Source organism: Phyllopteryx taeniolatus, chromosome 5 (genome assembly GCF_024500385.1).
Source record: "Phyllopteryx taeniolatus isolate TA_2022b chromosome 5, UOR_Ptae_1.2, whole genome shotgun sequence".
Lineage (NCBI taxonomy): Eukaryota > Metazoa > Chordata > Actinopteri > Syngnathiformes > Syngnathidae > Phyllopteryx > Phyllopteryx taeniolatus.
The window spans coordinates 4,546,971-4,571,088 of record NC_084506.1 but is presented as its reverse complement, the minus strand read 5'-3'; the positions used below and the strand labels follow the sequence as shown (position 1 = coordinate 4,571,088).

General features: G+C 43.2%; 1 protein-coding gene across 3 annotated transcripts in view; it reads left to right on the top strand.

Annotated features, from left to right (window-relative positions):
• The window catches only part of LOC133478051 (anoctamin-1-like), a 104,942-nt gene that overhangs the window by 14,289 nt on the left and 66,535 nt on the right, over nucleotides 1–24,118 (top strand). For all 3 annotated transcript variants that reach the window (XR_009788550.1, XM_061773578.1, XM_061773579.1), the window contains exons 3-10: nucleotides 2,126–2,224; nucleotides 2,572–2,723; nucleotides 16,551–16,605; nucleotides 17,380–17,428; nucleotides 17,813–17,868; nucleotides 18,812–18,853; nucleotides 19,331–19,395; nucleotides 21,346–21,480. Coding sequence is in view for 2 of the 3 variants with exons in the window: in XM_061773578.1 (XP_061629562.1) it covers nucleotides 2,126–2,224; nucleotides 2,572–2,723; nucleotides 16,551–16,605; nucleotides 17,380–17,428; nucleotides 17,813–17,868; nucleotides 18,812–18,853; nucleotides 19,331–19,395; nucleotides 21,346–21,480 (653 nt within the window). In the remaining variant the exon portion in view is untranslated. The remainder of the gene's footprint in view (nucleotides 1–2,125; nucleotides 2,225–2,571; nucleotides 2,724–16,550; nucleotides 16,606–17,379; nucleotides 17,429–17,812; nucleotides 17,869–18,811; nucleotides 18,854–19,330; nucleotides 19,396–21,345; nucleotides 21,481–24,118) is intronic.

Below are 24,118 nucleotides of genomic sequence, written 5' to 3'. Positions count from 1 at the left end.
CACTACATACAGTATACACTATATTGGCAAAATATTCCCTCACTTGCCTTGATTTATATATGAATTTAAGTGACATCCCATTCATAATCCATCGGGTTCAATATGACGTTGATCCACCCTTTGCAGCTATAAAAGATTCAACTCTTCTGGGAAGACTATCCACAAGGTTTGGGACTGTGTTTATGGGCATTTTTCAACATTATTCCAGAAGCACATTTTTGAGGTGACACACTGATGTTGGATGAGAAGGGCTGGCTCTCAGTCTCCCCATAATTCATCCCAATGGTGTTCTTTTAGTTTGAGGTCAGGACTCTGCGCAGGCCAGTCAAGTTTATCCACACCAGACTCTGTCATCCATGTCTTTATGGGCCTAGCTTTGTGCACTGGTTTTACTCGAACTAAGGGGCCAAGCCCAGCTTCTGAAAAATAACCCCACACCATAATCCCCCCCACCACCAAACTTTACAATTGGCACAATGCAGTCAGTCAAGTACCGTTCTTCTGGCAACTGCCAAACCCAGACTCATCCATCAGATTGATAGGATGGAGAAGCATGATTTGTCACTCCAGAGAACGCGTCGCCACTGCACTAGAGTTCAGTCGCTGTGTGCTTTACACTATTGCATCTGACGCTTGGCATTGTACTTGGTAATGTATGGCTTGAATGCAGCTGCTCTGCCATGGAAACCCATTCCATGAAGCCCTCTGCACACTGTTCTTGAGCTAACCTGAGGCCACATGAAGTTTGGAGGTCTGTAGTGATTGACTTGGCAGAAAGTTGGCAACCTCTTCACACTATGCGCCTCAGCATCCGCTTGACCACGCTCCGTCAGTTTACGTGGCCTACTACTTTGTGACTGAGTTGCTGTCGTTCCCAAACTCTTCCACATTCTTATAATACAGCTGGCAGTCATCTGTGACATATTTAGGAGTGAGGAAATTTCACGACTGGACTTGTTGCACAGGTGACATCCTATCACAATGTTTGTAAAACCAGTCTGCATTCCTAGGTGCTTGATTTTATAAACCTGTCACCATGGAAGTCATTGGAACACCTGATTCCGATAATTTGGATGGGTGATTGATACTTCTGGCAATGTAATGTTTTTATGACCCATGTAAATGAAGCATGAAATATATTTATATTATTTTTGCAACGTCACTTCCCCAGCAACAAACAACTTCTTACATCATCTACATAACGTAACGTATGTGCCTGTATGCCTGTAACGTATAACAATATCGCGGCTACGACCGTGCGAGTGGAGGCACATTGCCCCATTGAGCTATATTTTGACCATTTATCCACTTGTTGCACTGCTACTAACTACGGAAAAGAGATCTCACACATTTTGTAAATGTTATTTTAATTGAATAAGTCCTCCAGTGAATACAGTCCAAACAGTCACCACTTATTCCTTTTACTCCGAGTCGTTTTAGACTGACCGCTTTTGGGAAGTCTAACATGGCCATCAAGTGGCCTGTCACTTTTCTGGCAATGAGCAACTTCTTACCTCGTCAACATAACTTGAAAGCTAACGCAAGGTCCCGTGGCCCAAATTTCAGTAATGATCACCGGTTTGCTCACAATATTGTGGCAATGACCATGTGAGTGGTGGCACGATGGCCTATGGAGCTCTATTGTGACAATTTATACAGTTGTTGACTGTTGCGATGCTAACTCCGGACAAGTTTGCTCGGCCCGCTAGCTTGACAGCAGCCTAGGGCTCAAATCAACAACTGACCCCTCCCTGCATTCAAATTTTTATCCTGTGAAATAATCCCAATTCTTTGGGTGCGGCTGAGAGGCTATTGCTGGTCAGACTTTGTCTTTGGAAGTGGCATGGACATCCTCAACCTTCCCTACACACAAAGAAAAACACACACTAAAATACTAACCCACCAACCTGCCGAGCAAACACAGGAAACAAGGACGCACAAGCCCTTACTCTTCCACAGAGAGAGCGGACCGCTGTACTCAGCCCCACACCTATGTCCCCCAAAGACGCACCGTTGCCACGAATGATTTTCCTCCTTACATTTATTGTTGTACACTGTTTTTTGCAGGGTTTCACGGTACACTGTGGAAAAAAAAACATTAATATTTGTCCCTTATTGACCATAGGCCAAGATTCTCGGTGTGGGCTTTGTCAAAATTCATGCTCCATGGAATGTTCTCTGTCGAGAAGCAGAGTTCATGAAGCTGAAGATGCCCACCAAAAGGGTAAGGATTATCGACACTTTCCATTCCAAGTTGTGATTCATACTGTATATACTGTACAGTGGTCTTGCTTGAGGCATTCCATCTTCCATAGTCCAAACATGTTAACTGAAGACTCCAAATTGTCCATAGGTGTGAATGTGAGTGTGAATGGGCTCTGTGTGTAAACCATGTGATCAAGTCCAAGGTGTGCCCCCACCTCGCAGCTGGAAAAGGCTCTCCCGATGACTCTGAATGGGATTAGCAGATGCGAAATTGATGAATGTATGGAGAGATCTGTGTGTGTGTTTTAGTTTGTGTGTGTGAGTGTGTGTGTGTGCATGGATTTACAAATGGATTGTTGTTTGTAGGTATATGAAGTCAAGCAGTCAAGTTGTGTTTTAGAGAAGCTCAGTCTACTCGTCAGTAAAGTTCTTGAGCCTCTTCATCCTCACGTTGAGGAACCCCAACCGAAGAGCATCAAACACCTGTCACACACTTTTTCCAGGGAAAAGCAACACCTGTAAGTACACCTTTTTTGTATGCACGACTCTTTTTAGATGAATATGGGCATTTTAAGAATAATCAAAATTACACCAGCTCATATGGCAACTGCACACTTCTCATGAAACTATATATATATATATATATATCAAATGCAGTCATAATAGCTTCATTCCTGAATGAAGCTATTAATAGTAAGACGGTAAGATAGTAAGAGTATGTTGCTGACAGTCTATTACCCACAAAATACTGGCATTTCATTTCCCCATGTTGCCACCCATTTAGTCCACACTGGTAGCCAGCTGCAGCTTTCACACTACAATCTCAAAAACATGATTGCGCCTAACTGAGTGGTTGCCTCAGTAATGCGTACTATCTGTGTATTTTTTTCATTCGTCTTGGGAGACATTAGGGAGTCTACTCCGGACTTTCTTTCATCAACTTTCAAAAATCCGCTCAGTTTTTTTCTCTGAGTTTCTCACCGGTGGAGCGGTTGTAGTCTATGCCGGATGATGGAGGCGAAGATGACACCACAGAGGGAAGTGTGCCGGAGTGCAGGTCAAGCTCCAAAAGAGAGGATTCTGAATGCCGCTTCCGTTGATTCACGCTCTCTACCCAACAAAATGGATGAGCTTCATATTCTCCCAAAGACCACTAAAGACTTTGGATGTCTGCTGCCCTGTGCTTCATGGAGACATGGCTATGTGGACGCATCCCTGATGGCGCCGTGATGATTCCCGGCTTCCAACTATACCGAGCGAAGCATATCATGGGGCTATTAGGGAAAACAAAAGGTGGCGGAATATGCTTCGATATAAACGAAAAATGGTGTACTGATGTTACGGACTTCAACATGCACTTGCTCGGACTTGGAGTAGCTGTTTTTAAACTGTAAGTCATTCTACTCGCCGCGCGAGTTTGCTTCATTCATCCTCGCTGGTGTTTACACCCACACCAGGCTAAAACTAACGCCGCACTGCTAACGTTCGCTGACCAAGTAAACAAACTAGAAAAAAATCACCCAGATTCGCCCCTCATTATTCTTGGGAACTTTGACAAAGCAAAAACCTATCACAAACTCCCTAAATACAAGCAGCACATTGACTGTCCCAATGAAGAAGTGGACCAATGAAGCAAAGATGGAACTTCAAGACTGCACAGATTGGAGTGTCTTTGAAACTTCAACTGACAGCCTGGATGAATATACGGACAGTGTCACATCCTATATCAGTTTACTGTTTTGGAAATTAAATCAGGAAACTATCTTGTCTTTTGTGATTTTAATAATATCTTTGCAAAGAGAGAGAGTCAAGAGAGGTTACAACTGCTTTGCTTCTCTGTCCCGTCTCTGAAGAACACGGAAGAGCAACACATCGTTGAAATATAATGGGAGGAAGATGAGGAAAGACCTATTCACACAGTTATCTTGTCCTTGAGAGAAAAGGGAAGTTGGTACAACCACTAAGACAGGGTGAGAGAAGGCAATAAACAATTAAGTTATAAGGTACATTTGAAAAGGTCACACAAGAACAAAGAACTATTGACGTGAAGGATAATATGAGTATAGACTATATTTTGCCATTTTGCCAAAAACAAATCCCCCCCCCCTTTTGATAATCAATTAATCCATCAATCAGACTAAATGAAAAATTAGTAAATAATGATATGATAGGGTTAACATTAAACAAATAACCTGAAAAAAAACCCATCCAGAGTCTCATACCATAATGTGAGATTAAGAAAATAATCAGGTTAATCTTCATAAGCAGGTTGTGATTCACTCACAAAAAGGCTTGATTGGTCAGTCATGTCATCCAAACAGTCAGCATGAGGAAAAGGTTTAGGAAAACATTGGTTACTAGTCAGACAGGAGAGTGTTAGAGCGTCAATTGGGGCCACATGCGTACACTGGATAAACGCAGAGCCAACCATGTGGGAAACCAAACACTTGACCAAAGAGATAAGACAACAAGACAAGAAACAGCACCAGAAGAGCGACACTGAAAACAAGTGCAATACGATATAGCCAAGCCTGCCAAACCAAGTCCTGTGAACCAGCTAGAAACAAGAACTTCAAGGACGGGTTGGTTAAGGTGCTGTGGACAGATAAAAGAAGTTAAGGTGCGAGGAAAGAGTGATGATGAATTGGGATGTGGGGAAGGCACGACGTGGGTTTGCAGCGGTATGAAAGAACAAACATAGCAGTTTGAATGATTTTGAGAGCGTGCCACATGAAGGGCGCAAAGAAACCAAACATTCATACTGTAGGAAGTGAAATTAGCAGAGGAAGTGGCGATCGCATGGAACCAAAGAAGCTCGTCATAGTTTTCACGTCTCGTTAGGTACAAAATTGCGTTAATTGTCAAAGTGGGAGCATCAATACACATATTGAGCACAACAATTATGGCAATTATGTGTGTGTCGGTGTGTGTGTGCGTGCGTGCGTGTCAGTTCAGACAACAAATGATTAGTCGTTGCTCAGCTTTTATGACCTATCTTCTGCTCTTCTATAACCTATCAATATGCAATCACTTACCAGCACTGATTGTAGCTAACAGTATATACTAAAAGTGAATCATCTTTAGAGACTATTCAACTCTGTCGAACTTCTGCAGCAAGCTGATCCTTTTAGCCACGGTTAGTATTCAGCTTTATCAGGGCGGGCTTTGCGACCATCCGTTGCAGAAGGTGAAGGAGGAGGATGGGCTAAGACTATATGAGGCGCTGGAACCGTCTTGCAGTGTGATGCGTGACCCACGTAGCTCCTTCAGCAACATTCACAGCCATATGTGACCAAGAAGACTTGAAAGAGCCCAAGCCAGTGCTGATGTCTCCATGTCTATCGCCGGAAGTTCTTTATCAACATGAAGTCGCCAGGTCTGATGCTGTGCAGGGTCCATCATCTGTAACCTGATAGCTAGGTCATCACTTCATTTACAGAGTGTGTGCCATTATCGTTGAAAGGTTTTACAGGAATTCCCCATCAGTCAATAGTGATTTTGCCACCGTGGATGCAGATGCATGTTTTGCAGAGGAGAGATGGAAAGATGGAGGAGGTAGGAGCGATGCAGCCTTGGCTGCAGCATCTGCACATGCATTCCTTCGAGAGACTGGGTCCGACATGTTGGTCTGTGCTGTACATTTGCAGATAGCGATAATAGAAGGGAGGAGGATTGCGTCGAGGAGAATGACAATCTCACCATGGTGAAGAATAGGTTTGCCGTCAGATTTCAAAAAGGTGCAATGGTGCCAGAGTGCGCCAAAGTCATGAACCACTCCAAAGGCATAATGAGAGTCCATGTAGACTGTGACAGATTTACCTTCTGCAAGGCGGCAGGCCTTCACTGGGCGAAGGAGGTCGCCATGACGCTTGTCCACAAACTGAACAAAGGGCTTGGATGAATCAGAAAGAGTGAGGAGGAATGCAGGGCACATGTAAGATGTACGCTTATCACACTGAAGTTCACTCCTCCAGCTAAATGTGCACATAAAACCACTCAGCTGGGCATAAACACACAGACAACACATCATTAAAAAAAAAACACACAGCTGCGCAAAGTCAAAACTGAAGAGGAGAAAAAAAATGCCAATAGTAACTGAGTGTCTTCTAAAAAGAAAAAGAAAAAAAATCTCAGAATTCCATAATGAAATGCAGGTAGCAGCATATAACAATCCTTATAAGGATTAAATATCTGTTTATTTTTGAAATTGTTAAAATTGTACTATATTTAACTTTGAATGCACACTGATATTTATCCCAATCTAATAACTTAATTCAATCAAAATTATTATTTTGTGTGAACGTTGAGTTGCGCTATTCTAAGATTTAACCCCGTCATTTTAATTGCTGTAAAGCACTTGGTGTTACATTTTGAATGGATAGAAGGTGCTATATAAATAAATTTTATTTGATCATTTGACAGCATTTGAAAGAAACATAGGCTCCAGCATGCCCGCGACCCTAGTGAGGATACGCGGTACAGAAAATGGATGGATGGATGGTTACAAACAAAACTGTTAACTCTGTGAGTGCAAACAAATCGTGGTTTTCAACTCCGTGTTGCAAATTGCGCTTTTTCACTAAACTTATATTCTCACCCCTCACAGTAAGTGGTTAACATTTTGCTTCTCACATTTTTGTTCATCATGTATTTATATCAATGGACTTAACCATTAGTTTAACCAGGATTTTGATTCATCTGATACCCCCAAAATAACTTGATTTAAAAATTTCAACCATCAATTAATGCATTTTAATTATTTTTCCCAGACCAAATTTCCACTAGTGAATAGTTTCTCGAAACCTTAAAAAATTACAAATAACCGTCCTACATTCCTGGTGATTCACCTTCCCTTAGACACCAGGCCAAGTTACACCCTCCCCGGCCCACTGTAGATTTGTTCAAGCATTTCCAAACTGCTACACCTTAGCTCCCAGACCAAACATTTACGCAGGGAGTACTGTAGATCCTCAGACGATTAAAAGTAATGATTCTACATTTCCAGTAGTTCAATATTCCCATTTGCACTAGTCATGGTTGTTGTGATGGGAGGACATATTTCTAATTCAAAGGGACCTATCAATTATACTTCATAGTTGCATAAATTAACGCCATATGTGTGTAAATGAATGTCTGGTGGTGACTGGAACTAGCCTAAGTGAAGCAATGGTATCTGTGCCAAGCACGTCCATCCATCCATTTTCTACCGCTTATCTGAGGTCGGGTCGCGGGGGCATCAGCTTTAGCAGGGACGCCCAGACTTCCCTCTCCCCAGCCACTTCATCCAGCTCTTCCGGGGGAATCCCGAGGCGTTCCCAGGCCAGCCGAAGGATGTAGTCTCTCCAGCGTGTCCTGGGTCGTTTGGAATACACAGTAGACATAAACTGATACTTTACCCAGTAGTTGGTAATGGGGTTAAGCTATGATGTTAAGTGTCAACAATTCTTTCACAATCATGTCCATTTCTGCTACAGCCCCAGGATTAAGAGGATACTGTCTCACTGGTGGATGTACACCCCCAGTAATTGTGTGCATATACTTTGGACCTAAGTCTCCACAATCATTCTTGAAATGTGCTATTAATGCTTTTTGCAAGATTTGGGTTAGTTTTTCCTTACCCGCCGGGGACAGGTCACGTTCCTGCACCTGCTGGATTTTGACTGTGGGCACATCCACTGGCTTGTACAACTCCACCGGGGTGTTGCACTTTGAAGGTCCGATTCGAATCGATGGTGCCTGCAATTCCTTCAAACGCTTTTCCACAGATTGGCGCTTATTCCTTGTCTCCTGTAAATCTTCTATATCTCTCAAGGTTAGTAGGTTATATGGCCCAATAACCCAGATGAGATGGTGGTGGTGGTCCGATCTGCAACTATCACATTTAGGTGTCCCATTTTTTTCAAGCTTCTGTAGGTCATGGAGACCTCTGCCCCTGTATCTACCACATAGGGCACCCCATCTATGTCAGCATAGAGGGTATCTCCTCGGCTGTAAACACCTTCCAGGGTGACCCGAACCGCTTCACCCATTATTGCTCAGTCCCATCCGAGGTCCCCGCCTTACGTGAATTGCGAAGGGCTGCCTTTTTGGTCAATTTTAGTTAAATTCGCATCCGAGCTCATTTTAACGAAAGTGACTTTTCCTTCGGTCCCAGCCACTAACATTTTCAAAGTTTTCACATACCTTGTTGAGCTCACAACTTCCTTCAACCTGTGCCAGACATGGATCCGCGAGCCTTCTTTCAGCTGTTCCTTGGCCCTCTTGATGTATGAGTCCTCATCGTCATCTTCGTCATTCACCCATCTCTTGTAGACTGGATGTGCACTCTCGTCTGAGCTACTAGGGTCAGAGGTGATTAACTTCAACTGTGCTTTTTTAGCTGATTCTTGAAAGGGGTAGTCTTTTATTAAAGACAATGTTTCCCTTAAATAGTCCTGAACGTTCTCTTTGGCGGCTTTGGTTGCACCATGGCCATTAGAGCCTTGAGTTCTTGAACATCTCTGCTTACCATGATGTGATGAAGATAGACCATAAGTTGTCATTACCAGTTGTGTGGACATCTGGGAGACCAGTTGCATCCCTGCTCCCACTTGAGTTGTCACTTGGGTCTGCAGGGCGGTGGGTACCCCCGCTCCATCGCCATCGTCATCCAGGTTGGCACAAGCTCTCAGGTCTATCTTGGCACAGTTCTAGACTGCTTGTTTCACTGTATGCAACAAAGCATCATAGATCACAGCAATAAATCCCTCTTTAAATTTTTTTGTCATGTCAGTATAATGTACCAAGGTATGATAAGAGGGTGATATTTGCCATATCTCCCCACTTAATCTTCAATGGTGTCACTGTTTCTTCCTCTAATTTGTCATACCATGCCTCCAGGATTGTGTAGTCCTTTTGGCCGGCTTTGGGGATGTAAGTTCTCCTCCCGTCATGGGTCTCAACACATCCCAGCCGCACGTTATTTGCAATTTTCTTCGTGGCTTGCCAAACTCCTACCACATTCACTGTTTTTTGGTCCCTTTGCTCCTTTTAACTCTTTAGGTTCTTGATCGGTTTGGAACTGCTACAGAATTGAGGCTACTTGATCCTCAGAACTTTGCTGTTCATCATCCTCTTCCGTCAGGGGCTCTACTGCCTCATTAACCCCCGGGACTGCAGCCGACGGTCCTGCTTCATCATGTGTTCCGCCTACCAGGGTTATTTGTAAAGATGGTGGCTTCCCCATGTCTTTCCCGCTAGGTGTAGTGGTGGCTGGACTTGGTGCGCCGATGCTTAGCCTGCAGCTTTTGTAAAACTGTTTCCTAATCCATACAACTCAGTGAATGTCACAGCCGACGGCGCATGAGGCTGTGTCGGTGTTGGTACCTCTTTTCGCTTTGGCACAGCAGTTTTCCTTGGCTTCGGTGGCGTGGATGGAGCCTCAGGATTCGTCGTTCATGCTTTTCCCGTGATATAACTGATACCAGTTCTTTTCCCATTAAGGGATTACAGGGTGTAGCTACCAGTACTCTCATGGCCCACACCGCTGCTCTTTCTGCTTCCACCCAGGGCAAATCTTGGGAACATAGCCCATTGACCTCCATTATCACCTGCTGTGCTCATTTCTCAATGGCCACATCCAAGCCGATGCCAAGGCTTTGCGTCATCAAATCTCTGTACTCATGTCGTTCTTGTTCCTGAGTATACTTATTTATTGGAAGGTGGATAATAATGTAAAAGTTAGAGTTACCTCCACTTGTCACCAATGTTCGAAACTTGGACGGGGATTCTCCTCCTCATTGCTTCTTGGTCTCCTTCAATTCTTTACTGTACTCCGGACTCTACTCATGAACCTAGTCCTATTTTTTTTATTGTACGGCAGGAATCTTGCAATCAACGTCTTAAACAGCTAACCTACAATTCCATTGCAACATGTTGCCAATTTCTCTGTCTTGAGTTTGTTGTCACATTTTTGTCGGGCCAATTATATATTACTCGTGCACTCACTGTAGTAGTTTCGCCACGCTGAACTATTTGCATATCTGTAGTTGACCAATATTGGTCACTCATGCCAGAGAAGCATCTGCCCCACTTGCACACTGACTGAGGAGTATCTGCAACATTTGCACAATCAACATTGTCCCAGATTATCGCACTACTAGTCACTTTAAACTGCAAACATTCCTTGAAGTCTTGGCGCCCTTTGCACAATGGTCATTGTACCGGACTATTGCTATATTAGTCATTCAAACTGCTCTGAGTGCTAGAGGACTCTGCATCTTTTTGCACAATTGTAAAAAAAAAAAAATTATAATTTGTACCGGCATTACCAGATAACTAGCAACCCTTTATTGCTCAGTGACTGTTTTTGTCAATGTCTTTATGTCTCAAAAGTGTTCTCAGTCAATTGGCTGTCTGTTGTCGTATGAGAGCGGCTCTAACTACCGGAGACAAATTCCTTGTGTTTTTTGGACATACTTGGCAAATACAGATGATTCTGATTCAGTATCTGTTAGTATCAACAGTATACAAACCCCATGGTTCTCCATGATACATGCAGATCGTCAGTCCTCCATTCGTCTCCACAAACTTTTTTGAAGGGCGCAAACTTTAGAGTGGTTCCGTCCTAATAAGGGGACACATTTTGGACATTTCTGTGTCTTTGGTTTTACTCTGGCGGCACGGTGCACGACTGGTTAGAGCGTCAGCCTCACAGCTCTGAGGACCCGGGTTCAATCCCCAGTCCCACCTGTGTGGAGTTTGCATGTTCTCCCCGTGCCTGCGTGGGTTTTCTCCGCGCACTCCGGTTTCCTCCCACATCCCAAAAACATGCATTAATTGGAGACTCTAAATTGGCCATAGCTGTGAATGTGAGTGCGAATGGTTGTTTGTTTGTATGTGGCCTGCGATTGGCTGGCAACCAGTTCAGGGTGTACCCCGCCTCATGCCCGATGACAGCTGGGATAGGCTCCAGCACGCCCGCGACCCTAGTGAGGAGACACTACACTACACTACACTGCTACACTACGGTAAAAAACGCATACCGTGCTATACCTCGTGCAGCCCTGGGCTCGTCTGATCACTGCTTAATTCACTTAATACCGACGTACAGGCAAGAACTTAAATGCGCGAAGCCTACAGTGAAAACAGTGAAAAAGTGGACCAATGAAGCAAAGATGGAACTTCAAAGCTGTTTAGACTGCACAGACTGGAGTGTCTTTGAAAATTCAGCTGGCAGCCTGGATGACTATACGGACACTGTCACATCCTATATCAGTTTCTGTGAAGAGGTTTGTGTACCAACATTATCTTTTCGCACATTCAACAACAACAAGCCGTGGTTCACTGCTAAACTTAAGCAGCTTCGCCAAGCTAAGGAGGACGCATATCAGAGCGGGACAGGGCCCTGTATAATCGAGCTAGAAACCAGCTGACTAAAGAAATTAACATTGCAAAGAGGATCTATGCAGCAAAGGTGGAAAATTTAGTTTAGCGCAAACGACTCTAAATCAGTCTGGCATGCATTCCAATCGCTGACTAATTACAAGCGACGATCCCCCCAAGCTGAGAACAATAGCACACTAGCCAACGACTTGAATACCTTCTACTGCAGATTTGAAAAGGACAGTTTCACACCACACACCCACCCAGCCGCACCCGCGACCACAATCACACCTCTGACCTCTGCGTTAACCATCCATGAACAGGATGTGAGACGCATCTTCAAACAACAAAAGATTAACAAAGCGGTAGGCCCGGACCATGTGTCCCCATCCTGCCTCAAAGTCTGCGCGGACCAGCAAACAAACAAATTAAACTCATATGTCAAGTCCCTACTGTATTACGGTTATTACGGCTTTAACGCAGTATTAATCTCACTGTATGATAATTATTTCGATATCGTGGTTAAACTCATGGTATTGCAATCAGGCTCATGGTATTGCATGATGGTTCACCGCACAGGTGTGGCAAAGAGGCGAACGCAGGAGAACCGAAAAACCTCTCTTTCTCGCTGGCCGAGTCCTTCTCGATAGGCTGTAGTAGTATCTGTGTGCTTTCCCATATGTTTAAAAAAAAAAAACTTCAGATCATATATTACCATGCACTTCTATCCCCCCCATCCAATATTTACATTCATATACGCTACATTTAAAAGGCTGTTATTACTGCAGCAATAATCATGCTATGTTCACAATAACAGAACTGTCCATGGGGAAATTCTCTGTTCACTAATTTAACAGTATTTATTGTAAAGTTAATAATAACTGATAATGAATTTATACCACTAGAAATTGGATATTGCCGACTAACAGTGATTTATTTGAGTCCAAAAATTTAAGTCAAGTCAGAAATGCAGGAACACTCTTAAAGGTAACACAGGTTTAGAAACAGCCAAGTAAAAAGGGGGACATGGTTGAACGCCTTCTCCAAGTCCACAAAACACATGTAGACTAGTTGGGCGAACTCCCTTGCAGCCTCGAGGACCCAGCCGAGGGTGTAGCGCTGGTCCACTTTTCCACGGCCAGGACGAAAACCACACTGCTCCTCCTGAATCTGAGATTCGACTTCCCGATGGACCCTCCTCTCCAGCACCCCTGAATAGACCTTACCAGGGAGGATGAGGAGTGTGATCACCCTGTAGTTGGAACACACCCTCCGGTCACCCTTCTTAAAAAGGGGACCACCACCCCAGTCTGCCAATCCAGAGGCACTATCCCCGATGTCCATGTGATGTTCCAGAGGCTTGTCAACCAGGACAGCCTCACAACATCCAGAGCCTTTAGGCACTCTGAGCGAATCTCATCCACCCCGGGGGCCTTGCCACCGAGGAGCTTTTTAACCACCTCGGTGACCTCAACCCCAGAGATAGGAGAGCCCGCCTCAGAGAACCCAGACTCTGCTTCCTCATGGGAAGGCGTGTTGGTGGAATTGAGGAGGTCTTCAAAGTATTCTCACAACGTCCCGAGTCGAGGAGTACACAGTGTTGATGGTGCACTGCTTCCCCCTCCTGAGACGCCAGATGGTGGACCAGAACTTCCTCAAAGCCTTTCTCCATGGCCTCACCGAACTCCTCCAATACCTGAGTTTTTGCTTCAGCGACCACCAAAGTTGCATTCCGCTAGGCCAGCCGGTACCCATCAGCTGCCTCAGGAGTCCCACAGGCCAAAAAGGCCTGATAGGACTCCTTCTTCAGCTTGACGGCATCCCTCACCGTTAGTTTCCACCAACGGGTTCGGGGATTGTTGCCACGACAGGCACCGACGACCTTACGGCCACAGGTCCGGTCGGCCGCCTCAGCAATGGAGGTGCGGAACATGGTCCACTCGGACTCGATGTCCCCCGCCTTCCCCGGAACATGTGCGAAGTTCTGTCGGAGGTGGGAGTTGAAACTCCTTGTGACAGGGGATTCTTCCAGACGTTCCCAGCAGGCCCTCACAATACGTTTGGGGCTGGCACGTCGGACCGGCATCTTCCCCAACCATCGGAGCAAACTCACCACCAGGTGGTGATCAGGTGACAGGTCCGCCCCTCTCTTCACCTGAGTGTCCAAGACATGCGGCCGCAAGTCCGATGATACGACCACAAAGTCGATCATCGAACTGCGACCTAGGGTGTCCTGGTGCCAAGTGCACGTGTGGACACCCTTATGCTTGAACATGGTGTTTATTATGGACAATCCTTGATGTGCACAGAAGTCCAATACAAGAACACCGCTCGGGTTCTGATCGGGGGGGCCGTTGGTCCCAATCACGCCCTTCCAGGTCTCACTGTCATTGCCCACGTGAGCATTGAAGTCCCCCAGCAGAACGATGGAGTCCCCAGCGGGAGCACTCTACAGCACCCCCTCCAAGGACTCCAAAAAGGGTGGGTACTCTGAACTGCTGTTTGGTGCATAGGGACAAACAACAGTAAGGACCCATCCCCCCACCCGAAGGCGGAAGGAGGCTACCCTCTCATCCACCGGGGTAAACCCCAACGTACGGGCGCCGAGCCGGGGGGCAATAAGTATACCCACACCTGCTCGGCGCTTCTCACCATGGGCAACTCCAGAGTGGAAGAGAGTCCAACCCCTCTCGAGAGGACTGGTACCAGAGCCCAACCTGTGTGTGGAGGCGAGTCCGATTATATCTAGTCAGAACTTCTCAACCTCACACACCAGCTCGGGCTCCTTCCCTGCCAGAGAGGGGACATTCCACGTCCCGAGAGCCAGCTTCTGTAGCGGAGGATCGGATCGCCAAGATCCCTGCCTTCGGCCACCGCCTAGCTCGCACTGCACCCTACCCCTATACCCCCTCCCCATGGTGGTGAGCCCATGGGAAGGGGGACCCACGTTACCCTTTCGGGGTGTGCCCCATGGGTGCAGGCCCAGCCACCAAAACAATTTAATCGATAGATTGATATACGGAAGGCTAACTTGCCAAGCACAGGTCGATGCCTTTGGATCGTAGGAATATAAATTGGTACATAATGAATGAATCGTTACACCACTAGTATTTATGTTCTCCTACTTGTTCACATAAAACACTAATCGTGATCTTGTAAGTGCATTCAGTTGTAATTTAGATTTTTGATCAAATACAATATGAATATCGATGTTGGAGGGAATGGTACGCTATTTTAGTTTGATACACTAACATTATACATCTTCATTAAAAAGTTGTGAACTAAAGTGGGCTGGTCTGAGCCATGGAACTCCAGGGCTGAAAATGAGTCCCACTCCGGCCCTGGTTTATAGGATGACTCAAAGGAAGTGTTCATCTACTCTAAGATAGTGAATGTCAGGAGAGCCTTTTTTTCCTCTGTAAGAACACTGAAGGTGGGTCATGATTTGTCTTGCAGTATGATAATGACCCAAAACCATTGATCAAGGCAACAAAGGAATGGGTTAAGAAAAAGCAAATTAAGATCATTGAGAGGCCTAGCCAGTCTCGAGACCTTAATCCTACTGAAATGATGTGTAGGGAGCTGAAACCTATTGCCATGGGACAGCCTTGAAACATTAAGCATTTGGAGATCTCTAAAGATGGCTGGATGGACAAGCGTCTCTTCTGATATGTGTCCAACTACAAGAAATGTCTAACCTCTGTTCTTGCAAACAAGGGCTTCTCCACCAAGACGTAAAATACTTCAAATGGGACATAATATCATGTAAAATCGACTTTTTAATTACTTCCATCCATCCATTTTCTTTACCATTTATCCTCACTAGGGTCGCAGGCTACTGGAGCCTATCCCAGCTATCATCGGGCGAGAGGCGGGGTACACCCTGAACCGGTCGCCAGCCACACGCAGGGCACATTGAAACAAACAACCATACGAACTGACATTCACACCTACGGGCAATTTAGAGTCTTCAATCAACCTACGACGCATGTTTTTGGGATGTGGGAGGAAACCGGAGTCCCGAAGAAAACCCACCCAGGCACAGGGAGAACATGCAAACTCCAAACAGGTGGGGCTGGGATTTGAACCCCAGTCCCCAGAACTGTGAGGCAGATGTGCTAACCAGTCGTTCAATGTGCCGGCCTTTTTAATTACTTGTATATGAATAAATATACAATGAAATTAAACAACCAAGTAAATCTTTTGTCATCAGAAAATATATCTGTGAGCAAGTCCATAGAATTCAAGCACCATTGCTTCGTAACATTGGGGCTAATACATATACAATGAATTCAGCCAAACAAGAACCCCTCTTATAGTAAAGCTGCAATAAATCGCACTACATAGAGGTTGAACGTTTTCAAATTCTCTGGTTAATTTAAATAATCTTCGAAACTGTTTCAACATATTGTCAGCTCTTCAGTACTCACATAATTTCTACAGAAATGTCCTCCTCTGCTGAAATGCTTTTTTAAAATCATGGCATGTTTAATTGATGGGTGATTGGTAAAGTATATCACTATGTGATAAAAGGGGGATGGGAAGATCATAACTTGATTGGCTATTAAATTCTAATTAAAAGAAAAAACGTGTGAGTTAAGGCACATTCTTGGACTCTGGTGAGGTCAAAGACTGCTGCAAGTACCTCCACAGCCATCTTGTGTATTCCAGGATCAATTTTAAAGTTGGCCTTTTTCCCAGTTTCAGAAATGGCTGCATTCAAATTATTTTAAGGGAATGACAAAAATTTGGTAATTGTTCAATGTAATAAAATGCTGGTGGATGTACTGATGGCAACTTTTCCTCCTCGCTGTAATTTTATTTTATTTTTTTCCAAAAAAGTGACCAATGACTTAATTCTCATTGTATTTGGCTTCAAGTGACTTTTAGCATAGCCAATAGTGACTTGCTAAAGAGTTGGCAACAGTGAGTGTCCTTTTGTGGTGAAATATTTACATTTTTGTGTGTTTTTGTGTCACCAGGTTTGACCTTTCAGACAAGGATTCCTTTTTTGACAGTAAAACCAGGAGCTCAATAGTAAGTAAACTGAGGTCTGTCATTAATGAGTCACGAATACAGAAAACTTTCATTAGCGCCTTTTAAATAGATAGATAATATGTTAGCCAGTCATCATACTTTGCTATGTTTATTCAAATTATGTAGTGCCACAGGGTTTAGGAACCACAGACAAAACAATATATATATATGTATATCTATATATATATATATATATATATACACACACACACACACACACACACACAGACGCACACGCACTCAAAACACACAGCCAACACACCAAAGGACTTCATCAGGGGGAAAAAGTGGAAGGTCTTAGAGGGTTTGAATCCGGGCTCCGGCCTTCCTGTGTGTTCTCCCCGTGCTCACGTGGGATTTCCCCGGGCACTATGGCTTCCTCCCAGATTCCAAAATTAATGAAAGACTAAATTCTTGGTGTAAATGTAGAGTGAATGGTTGTTTGTCTATATGTGCAGTGTGATTGGCTGGTGACTAGTCCAGGGTGTACCCCGGCTCGCACCCCGTCAGATGGATTGAAATGATACAAGGATATCAGTTGAGATGTTTTTAGTTTTGCTAGTTATGAACAAAAAACAAATTTATACAAACACAGGTTTAATTGAAAAGCTATGTTTGGCTTGGCGTAGTTGGCGAAGGTAGCAAAACTCTGATGTAGCATCTCGGCTGAATTGAAACTAAACAAAAAAATGGCCGTCTTTGCCGTCTTTATTCAATTACATATTTTGTAAATGTTTCTGCAGCAATGCATCCACCATATTGTTTTTCTTTTAGGTTTATGAAATACTAAAAAGGACTAAATGCAAGGCCAAGTACAGCATGGGTAAGTCACTGTTTTAAATAACTATTCAGAAGACAAACTAAAAGCCCGCCTACTAATACTGCTTTAATCACAACAATCCAGCATTGAAATATTTTTATTGTCGTGTTGAATTATGACCCTCCGGTTCCAAAGCCCAGTTCCTTACAGTTGAGCTTCTGCTGCCCCATTTTTTTTGGACTGAAATGTATGAATTGACTACAGTAAGTTCCTTTATTCCGTTTTTAGATTGCTTTAAATTCTCAGTGAACTGCGATTCAAAATAAGCGTCAGTCTCATGTGACTCGATGTATGACAGTATACTGGGTTTTAATGCAAGCTTTCTTTTCATGCAACGTTCAGATTTTTGACCATTATAATCAAAACTAATGAATTTTTTTCTGGCAGGTATCACCAGTCTCTTAGGTAGTGGTGTCTATACAGCTGCTTACCCTCTCCACGATGTGAGTATTGTAGATATCGCAAAGCAACAATGAAAACTCATACACTTAAAGTATCAAATGATGCAAAAGCTTTTGCAAATCTCAAACATCTCCTGTATCTATGTAAATTACTTTTTTTAGTTAGTATTGTCATGAACGGCAAAGCCGTAAAGATTGTCTTGAGTCTGTTCTCAAAAACAGACTCAAGACAATAGTCCCAAAAACAAGTTTTAATAAAATAAAGAGCTCAGAGAACATGAATATAACAAAAGCCGCACTCACAACATGGGGGTACCAAAACTGAACCACAAAGCAACAGGAGAAAAGAAAATATCGATCCAAAAATAGACAAATACATAATCTTACAGACAAAGAAACTAAGGTAGGTGGACAGTGCCACCGTGAAAAACGGGAATCATGGGAAAAATATAACAACGTAAGCCAAAACATCCAAACTAAGAAACTCCGATATCAACTGACTAAGCACACAGTAAAAACTGCTGATGAAACAATGCACAATAGAGACAGAATCAAACAACGATTGAGCACATGGAGGTTAGCAAGTGCATAGCCGCTGGGCCCGAAGACACCGCGCGCCATTGCTCACCGAGTCACTGAAACAAAAAAACACAACTTAAAAGACATGACAAGTATTAATGAATGATGTCTGACATTGCAGAGAGAGATGAAATGTCAACTTTTCACAATTTGAGATGAAATGTCAAGTGTTTTTTTTTTTTTTTTTTTTTTTACAAATCATCAACATTTTAGCGACTTTATTTTTTTCAGGGCAGGAGCCCAATCAATTTCGATTTAGAAGGGGCTTGAGATTTCTGGACGCTGACATTTGCAACAGTTTTGAAGTCTGACAAAGGCCTCTAAATATTGCAAATGCTGAAAGATCTTGCTCTCCATGTCAAAACTGCATGTTCACAGTACAATATATGTATTTTTCCGTCTATAGGGAGATATTGATGAAGAGACTGCAGAGGCTAATGACAGAAAAGTAAGTATTCCTTTGATTTATTTTTTTACCCAAGTCTTCTCAGGTTTAATAACCACTGGTTTAAATCACAAAGGATAGAGTTTGGGAATAACTGAGCTTTTGCCAAATGCAAGAAACAAATACTACTAAACTCTGATGGGACTGTTTAGAAGGGGTCAACTGTCTGAAGTTCCTGGAGTTGGAGTCCACATTTCTGATGAGCTGTCCTGATATGAAATTGTCCTTGCACTCATGCTTGTGATATTTGTTTCCGCAAAATATTTTTACAATGTAGAGTTAAAAAAAAAAAAAAAAAGGTAACATTGACTTTATTGTCGGTATAATGTGTTTTGGTTGTGAACAACAAGCAAAACTATATATACAGTACATATACGGTATATATATATTTTTGTTTTCAACCTTTACTTTGCACGAATTCCAAAGAAAGACCCATACACTGGCATGTTGGTATTTTAAGAATAGTGATTTATTTTTCAGCTTTTGTATGAGGAGTGGGCAAACTACAGTGTCTTCTACAAGTACCAGCCCATCGGACTAGTGAGGTAATTTTCTCTTTCTTTCTTTCTTTCTTTCTTTCTTTCTTTCTTGCTTTCTTTCTTTCTTTCTTTCTTTCTTTCTTTCTTTCTTTCTTTCCCTCTGTCCGTCCATCCGAGGTGCAGTCGTTCGTGTAGAGAGAGAAGAGCAGCGGAGAGAGGACACAACCTTGGGGCGCCCCAGTGCTGATGCTGCGTGTGGTTAAGGTTGTCTCCCCCAGCCTCATCTGCTGTGTCCTGCCCGTCAGGAAGCTAGAAATCCACTGGCGGATGGCAGGCGAGACGCTGAGCTGGAGAAGCTTGGAGGAAAGGAGTTCAGGGAGGTGTTCTTGGATGAAGTGGAGTCCCATGTTGACTGCATCATCCGCAGACCTGTTCGCTTGGTAGGCAAACTGCAGGGGGTCCAGCAGGGGTCCTGTGACGCTCTTGAGGTGGTCCAGCACGGGACGTTCAAAGGACTTCATGACCACAGATGTCAAGGCGACAGGCCTGTAGTCATTTAGACCCCAGATTGCGCCACACGTTCTCAATGGGAGACAGGTCTGGACTGCAGGCAGGCCAGTCTAGTACCTGCACTCTTTTACTACGAAGCCACGCGGTTGTAACACTTGAAGAATGTGGTTTGGCATTGTTTTGCTGAAATAAGTGTCCATGAAAAAGACGTTGCTTGGATGGCAGCATATCTTTCTCCAAAACCTGTATGTACCTTTCAGCATTAATGGTGCCTTCACAGATGTGTAAGTTACCCATGCCATTGGCACAAACACAGCCCCATACCATCACAGGTGCTGGCTTTTGACCTTTGCGTCCATAACAGTCCGGATGGTTCTTTTCCTCTTTGGCCCAGACGGCACGACGTCCACAATTTCCAAAAACAATTTGAAATGTGGACTCGTCGGCCCACTTTTCCACTTTGCATCAATCCATCTTAGATGAGCTCGGGTCCAGAGAAACCGGCGGTGTTTCTGGGTGTTGTTGATAAATGGCTTTTGCTTTGCATAGTAGAGTTTCAAGTTGCACTTACGGATGTAGCGCTGACCTGTATTTACTGACATTGGTTTTCTGAAGTGTTCCTGAGCCCATGTGGTGATATCCTTTACACATTGGTATCGGTTTTTGATGCAATGCCGCCTGAGGGAACGAAGGTCACGGGCATTCAATGTTGGTTTTCGGCCTCGCCGCTTACATGCAGTGATTTCTAGATGATGACGTAGATGATGAAATCCCTAAATTCCTTGCAATTGTACGTTGAGGAACATTGTCCTTAAACTGCTTGACTATTTTCTCACGCACTTGTTCACAGAGGTGAACCTTGTCCCATCTTTGCTTGTGAATGACTGAGCAATTCAGGGAAGCTCCTTTTATACCCAATTATGGCACCCACTTGTTCACAATGAGCCTGTTCACCTGTGGGACGTTCCAGACAGATGTTTGATGAGCATTCCTCAACTTTCTCAGTCTTTTTTGCAACCTATCCCACGTTTTGGAACGTGTTGCAGCCATAAAATTCTAAGTTAATGATTATTTGCTAAAAACAATAAAGTTGATCAGTTTGAACATTAAATATCTTGTCTTTGTAATGTATTCAATTAAATATAGGTTGAACATGATTTGTAAATCATTGTATTCTGTTTTTATTTATGTTTAACACAACGTCCCAACTTCATTGGAATTGGGGTTGTGGTTTTACTCATAATATTCTACAAAGTGTCTTTCTCTTCCACCAAAGTTCTTTTCTATTAGGAAACATGTACATTTACTTAAGTATTGCTTTCAGGTACTGTACTTTATAGAAGACTGCTTGTACCAAGTGGATGTAAATTGGAACTTAAAAGAGAAGTATGAAAAATGGACAGAATGAACTTGGGGAACTTTATGTGTGCGTATACAGTAAATGTACTGAGTGTAATCATTTCCCTGTCTGGTTGTAAATATCATTTTGTCTGTCATTTTGTTTAGAAAGTACTTTGGAGAGAAGATTGGACTGTACTTTGCCTGGTTGGGACTTTACACCCAGATGCTAATTCCTGCTTCATTGGTGGGAGTCATTGTCTTTCTGTATGGATGTGCAACAGTCGATGACAATATACCAAGGTAAACAGTGATATTACGGGTTGTGCTGAGTCTTCGAGGTGTGAGTCGAGTAATGAAGGGGGCGTGTCCGCGAGGTGTGTATCGAGGCTTGCTTCATTTGGGGGAGGGGTGACGTCCGAAGCATCGCTGCCCGACTGTACCACGTGGCCGCTTTAGGAAGTGGTTGAGAGTTTGGCGCGACGTGTGACACTTTGACACAACAATTTAGACCCCGTCAAGCAGCTCTATGTAAATGTGGGTTTATGCCTCTCCAAAGTTGAAAAACACATTACAAAAGCTGCCATCCTGGTAATAAATTATAATTGTGTCAAAAGCTTAAGTTAGTTAAGCAGTTCAATTAAAAAAGTGAAACTTATATTCTAGAGATGCACCACACACACTGAAATATTTCATGATTTTTTTATTCCTGTATAATTTGGATGATTATAGCTTACAGCAAATTCAAATTCACCATCTCTAGAAACTAGACCATAATGTAACAAACTATTCTAAAACAATGGAATTTATTTTTTAATGTAGAATTTAGGGAGGAATTTGTGTTTAATGACTCTATGTGTGTGTACTGAAATCAATTGAGTTTTCTACAATATTAAATTTATTTAGATGTACCTGTATATGATTACCATCATTTGGGAAACAGTCACACACACAGAATAAGTTCAAACAATATTTTATTATTTCACGTCGACACAATATTTCGTTTTTTTTTTTGTCATTCATAGTTGTTTCCAGGTGCCACAACAACCACCATATTGCAATGCATCACACATTATGTGGGCTAAGATACAGTTGCCTGTGATTATACACTTGGCCAGCAGGTGGTTTCGTGTGCAGATGAAGCATCAAGAAATGGACCATTACTCAAACCAGTGGCCGAAGTGTCACGATGCTTTATGAAACTTCATCTCGCCATAAATAGTAAAAATCATGAGATGAGATTAAACAACACGCATACATGCACGCACACGCACACACACACAAACACACACACACGTTCTCGCATTTCTCCATTTGTGGGGTCCACCCTTTCCAGTGGTTCTACAGCGCTGAAAAAAATCAGGGAACATGAAAAAAAATCCCAATCAAAAATATCACTTAAAGTTTATAGAATTTGAAACTGTTCTCCTCCATGCTAGTTTTTTTGGTCACTTCTGGGGCTCTGTTCCTAGTATTCCAAACTTGGTGAGGTCCACTTCCACAAATTCACACACACATACACACACACACACAAATCTCTAGTTTTTGTGTTGTCGCAGGGACTAAATTGTTTAGAATAGGTTGAGGTAACTTGATGATTCCTCCCACTTCACCCGGCGACAGTCGGTTGAAAAGAGGAAGCAAAGGCAAGGCACAGGCCGGTGCTCGTCACGTAGTTGAACTATCCCATTGGGTCCTCATTTGTCAAGCTTCATGCTGCTATGGAAGGTAAGGTGGCAAATGGCCCTTGAAAAGTGTTTCTGGCAAACAGGTTGTCATCTTTGATCTTCATTGGGTAATCAAACTATTGTTGTCTAATTATAAAGACAGACTCAGTTTATGTACACCACTATCATTTTTTAACATAATCATGCAACTCATTATTGGAAAGATAAGAATCTTTCTATTTGAATGATGCAAACCATTCTTAGACCAACGGGTACCTCAGTCTCTACCGTGGCTCGCCTTTATAACATATACTCATGACTCGTGCCCTCATGTGCAACATATCCCAAACCAGGAAGAATTTAATACAATACAAAATTCCAGATTAAATTTGTAAATTATTTAAAAAACAAACATAAAACATTTAAGCTCGGTACTAGTGTATAGCAACTGGTTCTTCCAAAAGCACAAGACATTCTGTGAACTAGCGTTTGATTTACAAATACACAAAATAAAGAGAAGTAATTCTGTTGTTGCCATAATACTTGACTGCTCTCCAGTCTCTTGCTCCAAGCCTGTCAATTTCTGCATCAATACAATTCTGGCATTCGTCTTTACCTGGTACCTGGTTCAACTTCATATACTTGCTTAGATGTCTCTCCTCTGCATCCACTTCTGAAGGTATCCATTTTCTTTTAATCACATTTTTCTTACCTAAGTAGTCATTAAAACAACACGTTAAAGGTTAAAGTTAAATCTTAAGAACTGAAACACAATTGGATTTATACCATACAGTACCCTCCAAAAGCATTCAATAGCAAGCCAAGGTTTTAGTTTTGTCATGAACGGAACAGAGGATAGGACCCAAAAATGCACGACTCCAAAACAAATTGACAGTTTCCAAAAAGAGAGGTTTAATAGACGGGCATAGGTCGGTACACAGGCAGGCAATCCAAGAGAGGCAACAGTATCCAAAAACATGAGGCAAAGAGACAAGGTCGATAATCGGAACAGGGTCAGGTCTTACTGTGAATCTATGACGTGGAAACAAGGAATGCTGGAACGCGACGACAAGGTACAACGAACTGGCAACGAGAGGAAATGAGACACGAGGTTATATACAAGGGGTAATTAGGGTGAACAAGGCACAGGTGATGAAGATGCTCACATGAGCAGGTGTGTGTGAAACAGGGGGGGAAGACAAAACCCGGAACACACACACATATGACAGTACCCCCCCCCCCCCCCCCCCCCCCCTTAACGGCCGGCCCCAGAC